This window comes from Dendroctonus ponderosae, unplaced genomic scaffold (assembly GCF_020466585.1).
Source record: "Dendroctonus ponderosae isolate FM_Combo_2020 unplaced genomic scaffold, Dpon_F_20191213v2 Dpon_F_20191213_1, whole genome shotgun sequence".
Classification (NCBI taxonomy): Eukaryota; Metazoa; Arthropoda; class Insecta; order Coleoptera; family Curculionidae; genus Dendroctonus; species Dendroctonus ponderosae.
Window position 1 is genome coordinate 14,131,016 of NW_026017110.1, and position 19,456 is coordinate 14,150,471.

At 31.5% G+C, this 19,456-nt stretch overlaps 1 protein-coding gene and 1 long non-coding RNA gene across 2 annotated transcripts in view; one reads left to right on the plus strand and one right to left on the minus strand.

Annotated features, from left to right (window-relative positions):
* The first annotated feature begins 10,120 nt into the window (after positions 1-10,120).
* Positions 10,121-11,003, plus strand: LOC125504901. Its single transcript, XR_007281787.1, has 3 exons — positions 10,121-10,350; positions 10,448-10,699; positions 10,805-11,003. It is a non-coding gene; the product is annotated as an uncharacterized LOC125504901 (long non-coding RNA).
* Positions 11,004-11,370: 367 nt separating this feature from the next.
* The window catches only part of LOC109537774 (D-beta-hydroxybutyrate dehydrogenase, mitochondrial), a 40,501-nt gene continuing 32,415 nt past the window's right edge, over positions 11,371-19,456 (minus strand). The window contains exon 5 of the mRNA XM_048667572.1: positions 11,371-12,348. Coding sequence (XP_048523529.1) covers positions 12,193-12,348 — 156 coding nt within the window. The 3' untranslated portion in view covers positions 11,371-12,192. The remainder of the gene's footprint in view (positions 12,349-19,456) is intronic.

A 19,456-nucleotide genomic window follows, 5' to 3' on the forward strand; every position in this document is an offset into this window, starting at 1 on the left:
TGGTTAATTATATATTAATCTAATTTACCAATTTATATTAGATTTTAATTGCCAAGTTTTGAGATAGAGACGATAGCGTACGATAGACGTAAAAATATGTAATTGTTAACGCCCTGCCTCATGCTTTATTCAAATGAAACTGTAGTCTATGAGTACTTCTCGTAAAAGGCTCAAGAAAGTAAGTAGCACAACTTACTAAGTTATTGAATATGAAATAAGGTTGGAGATCTAATCAAAACATATTACTCAGAAATTATGTTTGGAAAAGAACAGGGATGTTGCTATTTTACATAGTGAGACAAAACGTATGATGTACGTCGTTCATTTACTTACGTCTAAAATGTAATAATCATTAGAGATGCTTTATTTTTAATAAATGACCAACACGAACTACAGACGGCTAGAATTCGGCAGATTTCTGGTTATGATAGAGCTTTTACAGAACGACAGCTTCTAGTATCCAATGTACATTTATCTCCTATGTGTCTAGCCATTTTGGTATATTTTTTATTTTCTTATAGAACTTAAGATATTTACCACTGAATAGGTAAGCTTGATAACCTAAAACATGTACATTTCATATATCAAATTACGAATTTCTATATTACCATTTTTATGCGATAAATTTTTCTTTCGACGACTTTGTTCATGCACCTACTAAATTATGTGTTATTAATTTATCCAGTTTAACTTATAATCTGTTTAAATAAAATTTAAGCTTTTTGATTTGATTACATTTGTAAAACGTTTGTGTGGTTGAAAAGTAGCACTTTGATTGCGTTTGGGATTTCGAATTAACCATTTCATATTACCGATACCTACAATCTCTCAATGCACGAGTACACTTTAGACATGTTTTACTCACTCAATGTTGAGATAATATCTTTGCATGAGTCAATATTTAAATTTAACTGCCAAAATGAAATAACAAATTTTGCGAAGAAAATGGAATGTAAATATTCCAGTTTTGTTGTGAATTGTACAGTTCGTACTTGAAGTTGTTTTTAAGGAAAATCATTATTTGTACCTGCTTAAACAGTGTGTAGTTCAGTGAAATAAAAGTTGTTAGGGGCATTTTAACCTGAGTGCCAGCCATAACGTGAATTAACAGCAGAATGCTCACATTTTCTCGATTCCAATGATACCATTCCAGGGTTTCGACACTCGCAAGGAATTCCAGATTCTGTAAGTGTATTAACTTAATATAATTTATGGTTCACTTTTTTCACACATTTCCAGACCCGCTAACATGTATGAAATCTAGATTATCACTCTTCTGGAGCCAACTTTAAATTAAATTAGTACTTGAACAAAATTTTTGTCATTAATTGGTCGCAAGGACAAGTCAAGCAATAACTTGCGAAACATTAATCTTATGCATCTCCTGCAGCTGGAAACCAATTTCATACAATTTGCTGGTTTACTTACAATATCTTCATAATGTTGTCCATGGTAACACATATAAAAGAAAATACCATAGAACGTAATAAAGCCTCCAAGGGGTTGCACCCATGTGAAAGCAGGCTGAAATTGCACAACATGATAATTGTGTTTAGAGAATATCTAGTTCAGTTATGTCATAAGGCAAATTAAAGGCAATCAACAGTTCCACCAACCGTTTTTGGTATTTTTGACTGACTTGCAAAAAACTAATACAAAGTGCAGGTAATTATTTTAGAAGTTGGCTTTGTAAGGCTGATGCAAAATAATAATATAATTGGAAATTCATTAATAATTAGAACCGAACGCGAACTGATTTATCATGAAAATTATAAATTATTGATGAGTACTAGGTATAATTAAAACTCGGTAAGTTTCGGAATAATACAAAAATTAACAATGTACCTGATTTATTTCAACTAATTAATATTGATTAATCTCAATTACCTTGATATATTATTTCAGTTAGAATAATTGCTAAACGAGCAATTTACAAATTTAAAATACAATATTTCATTTGCATCAAACAGTCTTGCTGATTTTTCGAATCTTTCAATTCTGAACTTGTACTGAATATGTTTTATACTGAACTTTCACCTGATTACCGACTGACCCATTAAATATAAGATGTAAATTAAACGTGTAAAAATTTACTTCATAACAGTTTTTCTAGAACGCATAGCTCCATCAGTTAAATTTCCTGTTCAATTAGCAAATATATCACACCTTAATACATTTTTAGCCTGAATTGGAAATACTATTTTACTATATTTTGATTAAGCCGTGTTTCGATTTATTTTTTACTTTTAGCGTTTTATTTTAATTAAAGCAATAGCTACTTGGCTTATTAACTAAATCCTAGATGAGTTAAAATACATTATACAGGGTGGGTTTTTAAAATACTAAATGCCAATATGTCCAAAAGTAGATCAAGCACTAAAGAATTCAAGAAAAGGTATTTTCTAATAGGGTAAGTTGCGGATTGCGGAAGATAATTGAAAGTGCGATTAACCCACTACTCCCTATTAAAAGCACCTCGGGCCATTTTTTGCACATACCACTGCGTATGGTTGCAACATATTATTGGAATCCATTTTAAATGATACCAGTATTTCATTAATTCCGGTCGAACAATTATTCGATTACACTCAAAATGTATACTATAGTGGAACTGAAACGCCTATTTACTATCTGGAACAATGATTCTCCTAAATGCGAATGTTACATTTAAGGTTGGTTTGTACATAATAACATTTACACAGAAAGTATAGCCATGTCCCAGAAGATGTATAGCAATATCTCAAATGCATCAACTTTACCTACCATTTCAAAATTAGAAATTTGATTATTGTGTTGGTAAAATTCAGAATGAAAAAGTTGCTCCAAAACTGAACTGAAAAAATCTTCTTAAACCTAATACGTAGCGGATAAAACTGTTTTAAGTCTAATAAATAAAACATGTACCCTTATTTGAAAGTTTCGACAAAGTGATACATTTTATAAAATATAACCCTTTTACCATTTCCATATGAAATATGTTTAGAAAGAAAGGCGAAGAAATATTGGTAACTAATTCCTGATTGATTTTTAGCCCGAATATAGCGAGCTTTAAGACGGAATTAGGTATATGTTTCATTGTTTTTGCTGTGCTTAATAAACATTACTAGACGTATCCACTGATTTATATGTTTTATGATCACGATTATAATTTTAGTTCAAGTTTCTTTGGTGACTGTCATGATGTACGTATGCGCAAAGTGTGAAGAATAACTAGGTTAGATGCCTGTATGTGAAAAGTGTGAAGAACTTCTTTGCCAGCTAGTCATTCTTCGAAACGATACGTCGGCCCGTGAAAAATCTATTAACCGAACAACCCAAGCACACAAAGTAAGGTCTATTACTAATTATAATTTGAGTACTCACTTACGGCAGTTGAAACATAATCTAAAATGTGCGTACGAAATATATTACTGTTGGATATTCATATTCATTTCCCCATTTTATTCAATTTTAGAGCTTTTTGAAATTAATGTATGAAACTTTTGTATGTTATTTTATTTCAGGGTGGGTTTTTAAAAGTATAAACGCCAATATGTCGCTAATTATGCTAGCAACATAAAACCCAAAAACACTTTGATATAATATTATGGGGAACGAACACTACCTCCTAGTAAATGCACCCAAAGCGCCACAAGAAATCAAAAAAATAGTATTTAATACAGATATGGCTGCATATCATCAGAAAAGATGTTCACTAAACGTTTCAATGGTAACTGGGTTTCATTGGTTGTGCATAGGGTGCATTGGTTATAAATTATCTTTCCCATTATGCATGTTTCAATAGGCGAATTTTTGCTTGCATGGTTTTCGGCGTATTGGCATTCGTACGTTTGAAAAATCCACCCTGTTCATATAACTACATTTATATCAGATAGACTTACCACATAAACTGCAAATATCGCATAAAGCAAAATTAATATACCATTCAGGACATAAATGAAATTAGTGGTACTGCACGCTTCTGATATTTCTCGTGAGAATCTGTAAATTTAAGTCATAATATCTCAAAACGTTACAAGCAAACTAACTCGTACATTAAAATTTCTTGATGACGTTTGATGATGAATGTAAGATTTCTTTTTACGTTTTGCTGGTATGTAGTATCAAACCTGTTGACCTGTTCATTCCGCTTGAGAATTTCGTGAATATGTTTTAAAAAATGGATTAAAATTATAAATTGAAGCTTCATATAGAATATTCCATATAATATGTAATAGGCAGGCAAGAACAAAATACAAACTGAAATGAGTGCTAGCACACACAATATCCATTGAGTAATTTCGGAGGCCTGAAATACTAATTCTGGTAATATTCAGTATTTAGGTAAAGAGCTTACTAAACGATATATGTTGAACTACTCACGGCACTAGGCAGGTTGTCCTCAAATAACACAGATATTATGGAAAGCTGCGTCTTTTTCAAGCTGAAAAGAAAAACATTTGCAACAGCCAATCCAACTATCAGGCTGACATGAATTGCAAATATGAAAGTTCGCATCCTAGCCTGAGATTGAATTGTGGCGTAAAAAGTTGGTCCTAATCTTGTCAAGTCGGAAAGTATGCATTTTCTAATACGTTTTAAGCGTGGCATCCAAATTTCATACATTTTGATAGCCAGAGGCATGCATCCTGTGATCTAAGGACAAATAAGTAAGAACTAAAATAAATGACATCAGATAAAGTAAGTATAATACCAAACGCGCTAAAAAAATTGAAAATATTCCCTATTTCATACTTACATAAATCGTAAGAAAGTAAAAGCATGTATATTTAATCCAAATCTGGGCCTCAAATATTTTCAAAAATAAATAGGTTTGAGTTAGAACCAAACTACCGGCAACAAAAACTAGGAAATAGATTAGTTTTCTGATGCTTGCATACTGCGTTATCATAATGAAGCGGTACAGAAGTGGCAGGAGTACGTCTGAAACATTAATAAGTTTAATATATCGTGGGTTTAAAGCTAAAAGTGACCAAGTCGAAAATCGACGGATTTGTGTTTGTTGACCAAGTAGTTTAAAAAAATAATATATTTGTCTTCTACAACTGACGAAGTCCCTCAATGCCACGCAAATGGGTGGTAATAAATTTTTAATCACCAAGTTTGCAAAAGGATTTTGATATAATTTTTGGCTTGGCTCAACAGTGCATTTACCGACAATTTATATTTTAGATTTGGTCAGTTTTAGTTTTAAGCCCACGATATACTTATTATACAAGGTTAGTCAAATATTTCTCATAAAAAAATGACTGAATTTGCAATTCAACTTTTAGAGATGATCCATCCCAAATTTACAGCCAGTCTATCCCTCACCCCCTCAAATTTTTAGTATCCTTATATACGGGATGTTCCATAAATATATCAGCAAACTTGTATCAACAAAATAAACGAAAACATAAGCACTTTTGCTGTAGAAATATATGTCAAAAAATGAAGCGTTTTAGAAGCACAAAATCTGAAACTCATAATAAAAATTATTTGTAAAATTTTCATTATTATTAGATATGTAAAAACGGCGCGTTTTATTAATGTTTCAACATTTGTTACTAAATTGATAAGGTATTCCCGGTGGGTGTTTACGGGCCAACTGATTAATCAATTGCATTAAAAAATAACACTCAAATTTTGAAAATAAAAATTTGATAAGTATAACGGTAAATTTTAAAATTAATTTTTGATATAACGGGAAAAATGCAACTTTTTGAGTCTTGAATTTCTATCGTATCTTGTTTTCTTTACGAGATAAAAAATTGATTGTAACTAAATTCTATTTGCATGATTTCTATTGATTGAAATCTGATTTGAAAGTCATTGCTAGACAATAGGTAGATATCATTTAAGGGTTGTAAGAACAGAATAATTTACAGTGTTAGAAAAACTACACGACAACATTTCTACATAATGCCAAGAATTTCCACGTCGGTTTAGCTTATTGCCAATAGTTTGTGAGTTGCATATTATTTTGCGTTTATATCTGACACCTATTAGAATTATTAAGTATATCTACATATCTATATAAATATAGTCAGGGATTCCTGCCTAAAACATATATTGCAGTATTCAAAATAAGAACATTTCTAGCACCCGGTATAATAGCTGATATTTTAGCTTGTTTGATACATATGGGTATAGTTAAGCAATAGTCTACTTTTATATGAGTCCCCAAATATGACACAATAAAAGCAAATTGTACAACGAACCAGTAAAAAAGCATAACGCTGTGACAAAGATTGCAGAAAAGTTTCATATTGCTGTGGCCCAAAATGCATGAAAAAAATAATAATCTGAGGATTCAGTTCAATAGCGCAATCGAAGACATGTTTAACAAAACATTGTGACCTGTCCATAAAGCTTGGTTTCATATTAATCAATGGGCTGCTTTTAATAATATCCGTATAAGTATAAAGTGTATAGTATAGTATAGGGATGGTCGGTATTTAACGTAACCGCTGAAATAACAGTGCTCCAAACGTGTAACCTGAAACCGTAGTTACAGCTAGCCAATTTAACCGATTTTTTTGGGAACCGTCTCATGAAACTAGTACAGAACCGATGGAGACACCGTCGAGCGATCTATCTAGCTGCAGCCGTTTGCCAATTTAAACAGTTTTTTTGGAACCGTCTCATAAAACCGAAACAGTTGAGCACACTTCGCACCAGCTGCAGGAGTTTGCCGATTAAAAGGTTGTTTTTGGAACCGTCTCATAAACCTGAAAAAGTTGTTCGCGTCAGCACAGAACCGATGCGGCATCGTCGAGCGCTCTATCCAGTTGCAGCAATTTCAGTAAACATTTGTCAACCGAAAATAAGTTGTATGTAGATGCGCGTTGCCTTGACGATTGTGTGATCACTTTTTGTTTATAAGAATTACTATTTAGTTCTCCAGGAACCATAGTCGTTCAGATCAGCGAAAATTTGTTAAGTTGCTGCGATGATATAGTTCAGCATTTTTAGTCTATAAGTATTTAGTTTTCTGACATTCTGTAATAAATATTGAAAAAAAGGGATTTCTCTCAAGAAACTTATCCCGGGAGAGTTATATGCCCATTGTCGGCAAACTAAGCATGATGTACACTTGCATATGAGCAAACTAAGAGTCTAAGACATAAATTCCATCACAGTTGAAATGTAAAAGAACAAATGTTTTAAGCAGAATGTGTTCAGTCAGAGATGAAATGAGTTATTTGAATAGTAATAAACATTGGTTTGGTTACAAGATTAACTCGAGTAATACGTCGTCCAGGTTTGACAAACCGCATTTCTGTTTGTTGTTATTGTGGATTATTTAATGTTATTGTGAAACGCACTGCGAGAGACTATTTTCTAAAGCGGGTGCTATCATAAACAAGCGAAGAACTAGAATCAGTAAAAAGCATCTGCAAAAAATATTATTCTTAAATGTTAATTCATTTTTAAATGAAAAAAATTTTTAAACATTTTCGCATATCAACTGTATATTTTATTTAATCACTTTAGTTTAGTATCAGTTTTATGTTCTTTAAGTAGTTACTTCTGACCCATGTTTTGTTTTTTATTTTTGAATATTTTATTTTAAGTTTACCAATGTTAAGAATTATGTTTTAAATCAAGGAAATCATCATTATTTATCATTCTGCATTTTTAATGAAAAATTTAAAAAGGAACATGTTCCTTTTGAAACCGCATTTTAAAACCTATTACCAAGGTAAAACTGAAACGTTGTAACCTGTTACAGAAAAATAACCCTTTATCACAGCTCTAGTATAGTAGTGTATAAGTATAAACGTGCCATTAATGGAACTATACGTGGGAGTTCAATACTGTTTTCTAGTAGACTAGATTAGTAGTTATACAGTACTAATTCAAATTTAAAAAAATTAAGTCCTTGGAAAAACAATTTGAAGCGTTTTATATTAATATGCCACTAGACTCTCATTTTTCATTAAAAGAGACTACTTGCCAGATGGTGATATTTATTTACCTTCGAGCAATTTTGTTTAAATCAAAATTTGCGGGGTCCAAATGTTTTTCGATTTTTTGAGAAATCTTTGGGATATTTAGTCTTTGACACGAAGAACATCGTAAGTCTCTCTTTTTATATTATTAGACTTCTATGTAAATTCACACTTTCAACTTGTTCAGCAACACCTAAACTTCCATTTTAAATTTATTAGCTCGGATATTTTTTATGTTTTAATAAAAAATCCATCTTGAAATGTCACAGATACTACCGAACATAAAAACAAGAAATTACTTGCCATCATCGGAAGTTATTGCGTTGTGTCTGCAAAATAGGTCTTCTTTATACATTTCTTCGGTAATAATATATTGACAAGGTATTTCAGGTGGATCCATACAGTTTTCAAAAACATCCATTGGCAATTTTAAAAAATATTCAATTAGAAATAATTATTTTTCCCAACATTCAAACTTTAAAAGTTTTCACTATTTCACTTGACTGCTAACTTGATGCTACCATGACTTCTTTTGGATATTGTTATGGCAATCTATAATTCGGGAATATCCTGTAACTTCAGATGTGTAGATATGACAGAAGAGTGGAAAAGTTTTTCAATTAATTAACTTGGGAAATATAGTCATTCCCATGGAATTAAATTATGAAATAGTTAGAGTATGTTTTGCTCGACAACAACTACCTACTTCCGGATAGAATAAACTTGGGTTACTTCTACGCACTAATCGTTGTTCTCGAATAATTTTTTTTATACAGCCGTTAACATTAATATGAATTACAAAACCCAAGGTTATACAAGTTTTAATAAGCTGAAATGGATTAAAAGCGACATAATGTTGGACGATGCTTTTTAGCTTCAAACGCTGCTATTCCCGAGTAGAATATTGAATAATTCATAATATAAGTTAGTGGTACTTGTTCCAAAGATTGTTTTCCTTAATGCTCGTTTTGGTATTTACATATCCATATATCCTTTATAATTTTTAAGTATTTTTCAAGTAGGCTAGAAGACTAAAATGCTGAAATATGAGGAGCAATTTTGTAAATCCCATTATTGATAATTTTACTGTTTCATATTTGAATAAGTTTAATTTTCAGCGTTTGGCTCCCAGTACCTGAGCAATTCCTGCAAAGTTTACTTCCTTTTAAGTAATGCCCTGCTTCATTCACCAGAAAATTAAAAATAGCACATTAAAACATTAAACGTAAATTTTCTGTTAACATTTTATTTGCTCGCATGTTGATTTTCAGTTCATAGTTATTATAACATACGTAATGTGTTTCCAATATATATCTACATATTTTTGGAGTACACCGTATTTCTTATTCAAAACTTTTAAAACTTGTAAGTTGTCCATTAAAATAAATAGAAATCGCAAATCGACCGTCGGGACAGGAGAGCGAATGTGGTCATCACATTTTAAATAATGTATTTTAATAATGTCTCTCTAGATTAAAAATCAAAGGGTTTCGTTGTACAGACCTTTTTTCATGCATAACTCTCATTATATATTTACGACTCAAGCCCTAAAGATCAAACAAGTAAGTTCAAATTAAAACATAATGCTATGCGCAAAGGTTATCCATTGACCGAAAACCTATATCTTATTCTCAAATTAGCCTAAGGTAACCTTTGAAGCTATTAAATCGTCATCAGATAAAATATTCAATCAAATTGTATTTTGAGTAGTGTATATTTAGTGCAGCAACTCATAGAACACAAACAATATAAAACAGTTAATAAAGTTTCGTCAACGTTATGAAATAATGATTATTCGATTAATTTACCTTCACATTATCCGGCCTTAAATCACTAAGTAGCTTGCAGCTCAATTTTATTTTGAAATTATTTGCTAAGTATTTCTTACTGATATATCTGCTTGAAAAATACTATATTCATAAATTATTTTTCGAGACATTTGCACACCACAATGCGAATAATTTCCGAGCGTCATAATTGGGTAAATTCATCTTACAACATCCGGACTGATTGTGTTGATTTGTCGCTTACTAAAACTTGCTGCAAAAAATGTAGGCTATTTGAAAACTGAGCAAGACGAGATAAATTTCCAAAATGTTAGCTGCACCATAAACAATCAGTTCATTTCGTAGAGGTGCACCTTCAAAAGTGATTAGGATTCTGTTATTTGGTTTCAACACCCAAGTGTGCTGTTAGTTTCTAGAACAGTATCGGTATACTAAACGTATGTGTATTCTGATTCAAACTAACTAGTTCTGGATTTGACAGCATAGATGACGGCCTTTCTTCTTGCTTCTTTCGTCTTTTTTCGAGAGGTACATGTTTAACTTATCTATGTTTAACATGTCTATTATCAGTTTAAAGAAACATTTGCAAGTGATATGGGTTCGTCGTCAATCCGTTGGCCAGATTCGAGGTAAGTAGTAAACTTTCCCCATTACTAAATTACTAGTGGAATTTTTAATGCCAGAGTTCATTTTTTTGCAATCAAAAGACATGTTTCTGAATCGTAGATACATACCATTTCATTTAAATACAAATTGAAAAGTGGTCATCAGTCCCAGCCACTCTCGCATCATCCGCCTCTCAAAACACACAGTTATCGGCTGTGTAAAGTTGGAAAGATAGCTCAAACCTTTGCAAATGAAATCATTTCGGAGATTCTAAGCAGGAGGAATTAGAATTGCCCGGAAAAACTGTTGTGGGTATTCTCAGTTCATGGTACAAGCTGTTGACTCAAATACTAAATACGATACTCCAAAATGGTTAGTTTATAAATTCGGATAATTATAATTTTCCGCAAACGTAGGAAAAAATGGATAAATATTTATCATACTAATACTAATAAGTCTTACTTGTTTTATTCTCAGTATTTTAGAAATACCTGAAGAAGCTGCGAAAAATAGTGAAACTAAAATTATGCGAGAACAACAATTCGGCACCCGACAAAAGCACGGCACTATGGAACAAGATGGGCAAAGCTCCTGCGAGTAAGAGCTGCTGCTTAGCTGCATTCTTGGATGTATGAAAGGCTCTTGACAAGTTTTTAAAAAAGTGTACTAAATCTAATGTTGTGCTTGATTTAAAATGCAAACTTCTCCTCATCGATTAAAATTAGCTTATCATCATAAGCAGATAATACGGCTATCTTGGCTACTTCTATTACATACAATTCCGATGATGGCATAGAGAAATATACAACGGAACTTCACCAGTATATCAAATTGTTAACTAGTGACACTTAATTCAGACACATGGATAATGGAATGAGCCACTAAGAGAATAGAATCATGTCCCACAGTAACCTCCACATCAACTGCCGCAATCAGCAAAACAAAAATATTTCGACATCCTTCTGGATAGAGGACTTACCTCAAAACCCCATATTTGCATGAAAAGATAACTCTGGAAATATATCTACTAAAAGAAAACAATATAATCAACATAATCTTTATTCAAAATAATGAAATCAACTTTTCACGCATAAGATTTGATTAATACTAATAAAATATTACATTCAAAATTCAAGAAAACTGTACTTACTGCAATACATTATTTTGCAATCATAATTATCCAATAAACAAGTACATGGTTGTATGTATATAATTAAAAAAAATGTATTTAAATCGGTGCGGGAAACACAAATTAAACTACATTTGGATAATTCAGCTTGGTGGCTCTACCATCTGCTCTTTGAGAACCGACACAGAATTTCTGGGTCAAGCATCCATTTTATGTTACATTAGTACGGAAGCTCCAGTCTGGGCCAAAAGTCATGTCATAGGTAATTACAATAACATTATTAGGGGGAGACCGTAGGCAAAATTTCAGAAAATGTACGGGACGATATACTTATGAATAATGGCGACTAGTGACTAATAAAGCGATTAACTAATTTATAAAACTCTACAAAATAGTGAAGTAAATTAAATTACAAAGCTACGTAAGGAAATCGTCTCTATGTTCCACTTCCCTTGTTACATAGATTACCGAATATTCAATCTTTAAAATATAAGTAAAATATTTTTTTAATTTGAATAATAAAGATGGTTTAGTAGGTCAGAATGAAGCTTCAACTATTATCAGTACAAAAGGAAACACATGTAAATAAAAAATAATTTTAAACTAGCTCGGTTCAAGCATAATTTAAGTCTTCTCTATTTAAATAAACAAATATCAACATTCCCAATGTAGTATGAAATCATATTTTAAAATGTTTTTCGTGATTTTTAGCATTTCGAGCCAGAAGTGTTACGCTTTAAGAGTAAACCAAATCATACACTGCCCTTGGGAAATAATCAGCGACAAAGGCTTTCATTTTCTCTTGGCGCGAGATTGGCGTATACTTAATCATTGGGAAAGTGCGCGTAACAGCATCGTTGAGAGCCTTCAGGACTGGGGCAAGGTCGGTCTCCTGCAAATTTAATATAAAATTATATAAATATTTTATGCAAAGAAGTACATCAAGATTTTTTTACAAATGTTTAATACCGATTCAGTATATCCGTTATTTGCTTCAATTTTTAATTTGTTTTTGCAATCTGATACGAAAAGAATAATAAATAATTGAAAAACACATTCAAACGGTGGAGAAACCAGGATCTTAATCTGAGGGGGAGGGCTGAGATCATAAAAAAATTACATCGTTGTATCGACGATCGTAACCTCTCAGTTACTGCGTGAAATTAACGTGTTTTGGAAATGTTTAGTTTATAAATATACAGAATTATAATTGTGTGTGTATTGTACTGTGTCTGACTCTTTTAACAGTTTTTAACAGTGGTGGCACTATAAATTCTAACTAGTAAACATTCAACTCCTTCCTTCGCTTCTGCTTACTAGCTAAGTTAAGTCCCGATTGTTTACGTCAAGTGATTGAGGTGGCCTATTTTGGTTCCACCTCTTTGAAATGAATCATATTCAATCGTTTTATGTAATATTGGTCCGAAATAAGGCGGAGCCCATTTATGGACATGCATCATTTGTCTGGGAGAAATTCTAAATAAACTTCGGCTTCTAACCGGCCGGGCAGCACAAATCGGAACCAGCAGAAATTCGTGTAGCTATTTCATTTGCTTTATCGATACATTCGCGGATAAAGATGTTGAACGTTGTAGTGGTTTTTGACTCAAAATGGTTGGTTAAGCCCAACTGGAGTACCTTTTTTAAATGATTGGTTCTTTTAAGTTAAAACTTCCGATTGTTTAGGTCAGGTGATCGAGGTGGCCTAGCTAGCTAAGTACGGTTCCACCTCGTCCAATTGATCGTTTTTCAATAATGTCATGTAATGTTCGACTGAGCGAGACGAGCGTGTTCATTTATGGCTATAAATCGCATGTTAGAGAAATTCTGAATACATTCAGCCAGTGGCAAATCCAGGATCTTGATTTGGGGGTGCTGAGATCATAAGAAAGTTACATGGTTGTATCAACGTATCGTAACTTTCAAGTTCTTCTGGATGAAATTAATGTGTCTTTGCAATTGTATTTATATCATTCTAATAAATATATTGTATTAATATAATTTGCAACAGCGTTGAATTTTTAAAAAATTTTAAGAATAATAGTGTTGAGAACTGCAGCAGTGAAATAAGTAAATGCATAAAATGCGGATGATATATTTCGTTTAATGTACAGTGGCTAATTTGTAAACTGGATTAATTCTTAATCTTTCAACCAAGTAGAATGTAGATTACATCGCAAAGTTGAATTTTGTCTAAAGCATTGCATGTTCACGATTGTTGAGATTGTATTGTTTGACGCTCAGTAAAATCGTTATAATAATAATGATGTGTCTTCCTCAATCGGTTTCCCATTTTATCTAAATTGTAAGTGTAAAAAAATCTATAGTGTAGGTGAATTCAGGTGCAATGTTTTTTAAACAGACATCACTATTGATGTCTGTAAGTTATGTACATAACTTGAGAGAAGCTATTCAAAATACATAAGACATAATTTTTGATGTCTATGAGCATTACACCAAATGTAAATTGAAGGTTTTGTTATCGAATGTTACAACTCATTTTGATGTTTCACATGTATGAACTGAATTGTATGATGTAAAAATGGAAAACCACTACTACTACTACAAAGACTAAAAAATTTTCGGATTGTGAAAATTATGAAAATTGTAAATAATTAGTGGTTTAAAATTTAATTTATGCTACATGTCAACGGACGCTTTCGTTATCGAGTGCTGAAACCTCCATTCCTCTGTATTACCTGTGCAGAAATTGTATTTAGAAATATAGGATTTATAAAAGAAATACCTCCTAGAAAAAATCCAAAGTTTAACACCTGATTCTAATTAGACCAGTCTTGAATGAAATCAATTTTACACCGTACCTAATCTTAGCTTTATGCCAAGTAAAGCTTTTGTTATCGAGAATAAAAACCCACATTCCGATACATCAACTGAGTGTTCAGAAATCGTTTTAAGAACGATGTAACTAATTTCCAGTAAAATTAATTATCAAACTTTAAATAGTTTCGAAATTTTATTTGCTATTTAATTTAATTTGATAGCAATCAAGGATTTCAAAGCAATCGAAAGTTTTAAATAAAAATTTTTTAATAAATTTGAATAAAAAAGGAGGAAAATCAGGTTCGGTTTCTTTAAATATTAATCAGTTCAACTTCACAACTAGCTTTCTTTTTGTAGCTGTCTTGTAGTAATTTATGCGAAAGGCGGCTATCTGAATTAAAATTTACTAGTTATTTGCAAATGGAAATAATATATTTCAGAATAGCTAGGAAGCATGACATTCAACTACTTTCTATGTGTAAAAGTTCCGAAAGTTTGTTAATTGGTTTGCTTTTAGATCTACAAAAATAAAGACAATAACAACAATGTTATTTTTTATTAGTTTCTATTTATTACTTGCAGGCTTTTCTCATATATAAGCAACATTTTCAGAAAATAAGTTTAATTTGTCTTCGGTAAGTTGCTTGTACATATGCAAATCTGATACATGAAGTGAAAGCATTAGAAAGGTTAAATTAATCCTCGGACGTAATTCACTACACCGAGGCCCTTGATAAAACTTTATATTTATGTCATGGATGTCGCCAATCAGCTAATCTGATATACTAGGGATCGACCCCATTACTTTTGAGTTTAGTTCTAATCTATCCTTCCAAAACATGGCCTTAGCAAATGAGCGACTTTCTTTAGAAATGTAAAGTCCCATTGATATGAAAATACAAAAAGTCCACTATTAATTAAAAATTAAATATGCACTAAAGCGTATTCTAAAAATCCCCTTTAAAAAATATTAGCCAGGTGCTTGCAATTTCCACAAGGTTTTCTCCCCAGGCAGTTTCCTAATAACAGGATGTTCTTCATTACGAATTTTATTAGATCATAAAATAATTCTGTAATGGTCGGCTCCGTTTTGAAACAGAAATGTGTGAGATTATAATTACGTATGTTCAAAAATGAAGATTAAACATTACTACAGTTAACACGTAACACAATTAATGTATTTGCGCCTGAATCTGAAAGTGAAAGCCTGGAAAGTTCTCAGGTGATAGGAATGTTTATTTAAAAATCGTTGTATCGTAATCGTAAAATTCAAAAATATAATAGACATTATAGCACACTATTACTTTAGCTCTTTTGCATTTCAAATGTTAGAACGTTCCAAATTAAGATCTTTCTTTTATTTATAGTTGGCTGTGGGCCAACTATGATTACCAGAAATTGATTCAGAAAAAAATAAGGATTCAGTCAAACGAAATAACTGTTTGTATGTTTTTCTCCTTTTGTTGCCGTAAAACTTCAAAAGAAGATAAAAAATGTGTAGTAGGCTATGGAAACAAGAACTATATTATCACACAAAGCACAAAACAAAAATGGAATAATTAACAGACACAATCATGTTTACTGGGCTAATGAAAATCATCATCTAATTGAAAATAGGCGAGATCAACGTGTTTTTTTTGTTTCTTGTTTTTTTTGTGAATGTCTGGTGAGGCGTTTTTAGTGATAAATTGATTGGTCCATTCTTTTATAATCACAATATAAATATGGAAAAGATTTTAAAGGGCCCACCACCAACTATGATTACCATTTAAAAACCCATAAGTTTATTTTTTATCTCGTAAATTAAGTTGACTATGATAACGAGTGCTAGTTTATTGGATTCAACGCAAAAAGTGGTACTAAGGGCAGTTTTAACTTTTTTTCTAAGTTAAGCAGTTTACGTAATAAGTGATAATTAAAAAAGTGTTGATTTTTGTCTCTTCCGGATATTTCAGGAACCAAGTCGGGTAGCTAAATTTTGAAAACCGTAATGAATAGGCAATCGAATTCTGCCCAATTTTGCCCATTTGACGGATTCTCTATCTTTAAAAAGGTAGAAGTTACCCATACAAAAATTCAGAAAATGGCCACCCTGCATATAATATAATCTAAATATTTTGGCTTTATGAGTAATTGTAAATTCCATTCGAGTTACCCACAAAGAATTGGCAGATTTGTCGAAAATAGCTTAAATTTCTCCACATTATGGAAAAACAAATATTTGCTCATGTATGACATAGTTGGCAGAGGTCCAGATTATCAGCCTTATATTTACCGAAAAGGTTAAATTGGAACACAAAATCTCGAAATTTTGATACACGAAGTTTGTTGAAACGACGATATTTAATTAATGGGTAAGGGTAAAGGTATGTAAGACACTGTTATTAAATTTTCCATAATTATCAATCAGGGTAGTATATTTTGTGCACCTTGCTTCATAGTAGTTAAAATACTAACTAAAATAAAACTTTAAACAATCTAGAGAATGACTAGTATATAACAGAATTCCAGAATTGCATATAAAAGTCATTTTATTACTGACGAGACTGCCTGGGACGAATGCATTCATATTTTAATACATTAGTAGGTAGCCAGATTTAAAATTAGCAGTCTATATTAAAATTTTAATATTGTGCCAGATTCCAGGTCTGTGGTATAAAAGGAGTTAGCGCTCGACGCGCTGAACGGTAGGCGACTTGTTATTCACATGTCAAAATATTTTTTACAAAAATTTCGTCAGAAAGATTGTAGAACTCTTTTCGCATTTGCAATATTATCTCTAGATTCGATTTTTACCTAGTTTGTAAGAAATTCTAAGTTTTCCTTAAATAGTCGATCGCTTTGTCTACTCTAGTTACTTTTACTGAATAATCCAAGTATTCTTCAATATAAAATTTTAGGCTTTAAATTATTTTGTAATAAATTATAAAATAGTTTGTGATAAGAATTTTAATGCTTCACTATAAGATGGATAGTATTAAAATAGGCAAACCAGTGATTTAATTACATTAAGTCAATGTATGTTCATATCTGTTGTTTTCTGTTTCTGTGACTATTTTAATTCACTAACTTCACAGGTTTTGAATTCAATAATAATTAGATATATTAGCAAGCAAGCAACAGTGCGTAACAACCTACGTAATAATAACTTTGTTTAAATCAATTTTATACGGAGTATAAACGCTTCACAGAAAAAGCTTTTATTAAAATTGAACGAACATAACTTTTAGTTCACTCAAACATAATGCCTCGTATTATTTTTGTACGCTTTTTCAAGCTAGGACTAATATTTATGGAGCAGATTAGGACAGGCGGATGAAATGTACTTGGATTCAGCCGACGTAATCGTGGGAAATTACATCATTTAATCAAATTCAGTAGATACATATGTGAATTTCGTGACGACTTTATGCAACAAAATTTAATTTCCGGAATAATAACTGTAGTGGAAGACAGATTAAATGGAGGATAAATCTACGCTCGTTCATATTGTAGACAAAACCAAACAATGTGTGTTTTTTTACATTATTTACCACATACAAGATACAACAATGCGAATCTTGAAATGCAAACAAATTAAAACAACGCGTATAGATTTGTGTTTTTTTCTCTCCCAAACAGCACCTAGACATATTTTTTGCTGAAAGCTTAAGTAAACCTTATAAAGGATATTTATTGGGAAAATATCGCTCTACTGGCTATATTTTGCGATTATGCGTGATTTTCATGTACAGTTTTACCAGCTGTGCAAGAAAAAATATTTTTATGAAATGTTTTTAACCACGCCTTGAATCTGCTTTTTCATACAGTTATTTGTTAAATTTATATATTTCCTAACTACACTTGAAGTAATTTTATTCGAAAATTCAAAATATCTAGCATGCTTTAGCATTTGAACAAGTGAAAAGCTTAATAATATGTATATATAATACCATAAAATAATTTATTAATCAAATAGGTACTTTATTCAAAAATTGTATGCGTTGGTATTTTGTATGCCGATTATTTTCATCGTTGCTCCTTTCCCATTATTTTTTTAAATTGTAAGAAAATAATTTGTACTGTTTGCTGATTGCATAGAATAAGATAACAACTTTTACTTTTTATCTAATGGGTATTCAAGTCTATTTATATGACCAGTTGAACTCCTAAAACAAACGAATATGTTATTTAACTCTTTAGGAATAATTGGTTACTACGTAAGCAAGTTTTCCTCGAAGCAGTAGCTATTAGCCTATGCCAGGCTATCGTAAATAGTATAGGTTCTTTTCTTGCATTTCCGAAAAACAAAAACCTTAAGTTTGAATAAAGGTACAGTAATTAATAAATCATCAAAACAATTGTACTAAGAACAATTGCAACTTTAAATGAGCTAACGACGCTTTGGTGAAGCCAAATAGTTTTCAAAGGCGTTATTGAACTAGTTTTCAACGCCAGTATTTTGAAAGTAATTGATGGTTTTCAACAATCGCGCTAATTCTTAATTATGCAAATCTGTTAATTGCCCAGCGGCACGAGACGCTTAAGTTGTTTAGAGACGATTGAAAAATGTCATTCGAATTATACTGAAAATCTTTTTTCTGTTTACATAATACACAATAGATATTAGTTACTCAGTTAACTTAGGTCATAGCATTGATCAGGGCAGTTGTATAAACATCTACATGATATATTTAGTCAGATAGTAAAAATTTATTCGAAATTGAAATACTTACTAGATCTTACGGCACAAAGTAGTCTGGCTCCAAAACTCGTTGGTCAAACAGTATTTATTTTCAAAATTTTCTAAAAATACAATCCGGAGGAAGCGTACCTATTTTATTGCCATCAGCTATTAATAAACTGTTCCACAATAACTTAGTTAAAACTATAGACGTCGTGTTGTAGGTGTTTTGTTATATGAAAGGTAAGTTCAAAATATTAATAGGTCAGTTGCAGCAAGTGATTTATTTAAAAAACGCAAAAATAACAGCAAAACAAAAATAGCTCAGGCTAGGAGGTATATGGTAATTTATGATTATGTGCTAATTCATTCGAAAGTAGAGCAGTAAAAAAAGGTTTTCTGAATCTAAAATCTTGTCACATTTAGATGGTCAGGTCGAATCTAAAATTAGAGGCTAGCATGAACAATTTATCGTGATACGTCTATTTGGTTAACTGAATCAGACGGTGGAGTTAAATAGCTTTTCGAATATACATATTTCAATGCATATGTATAT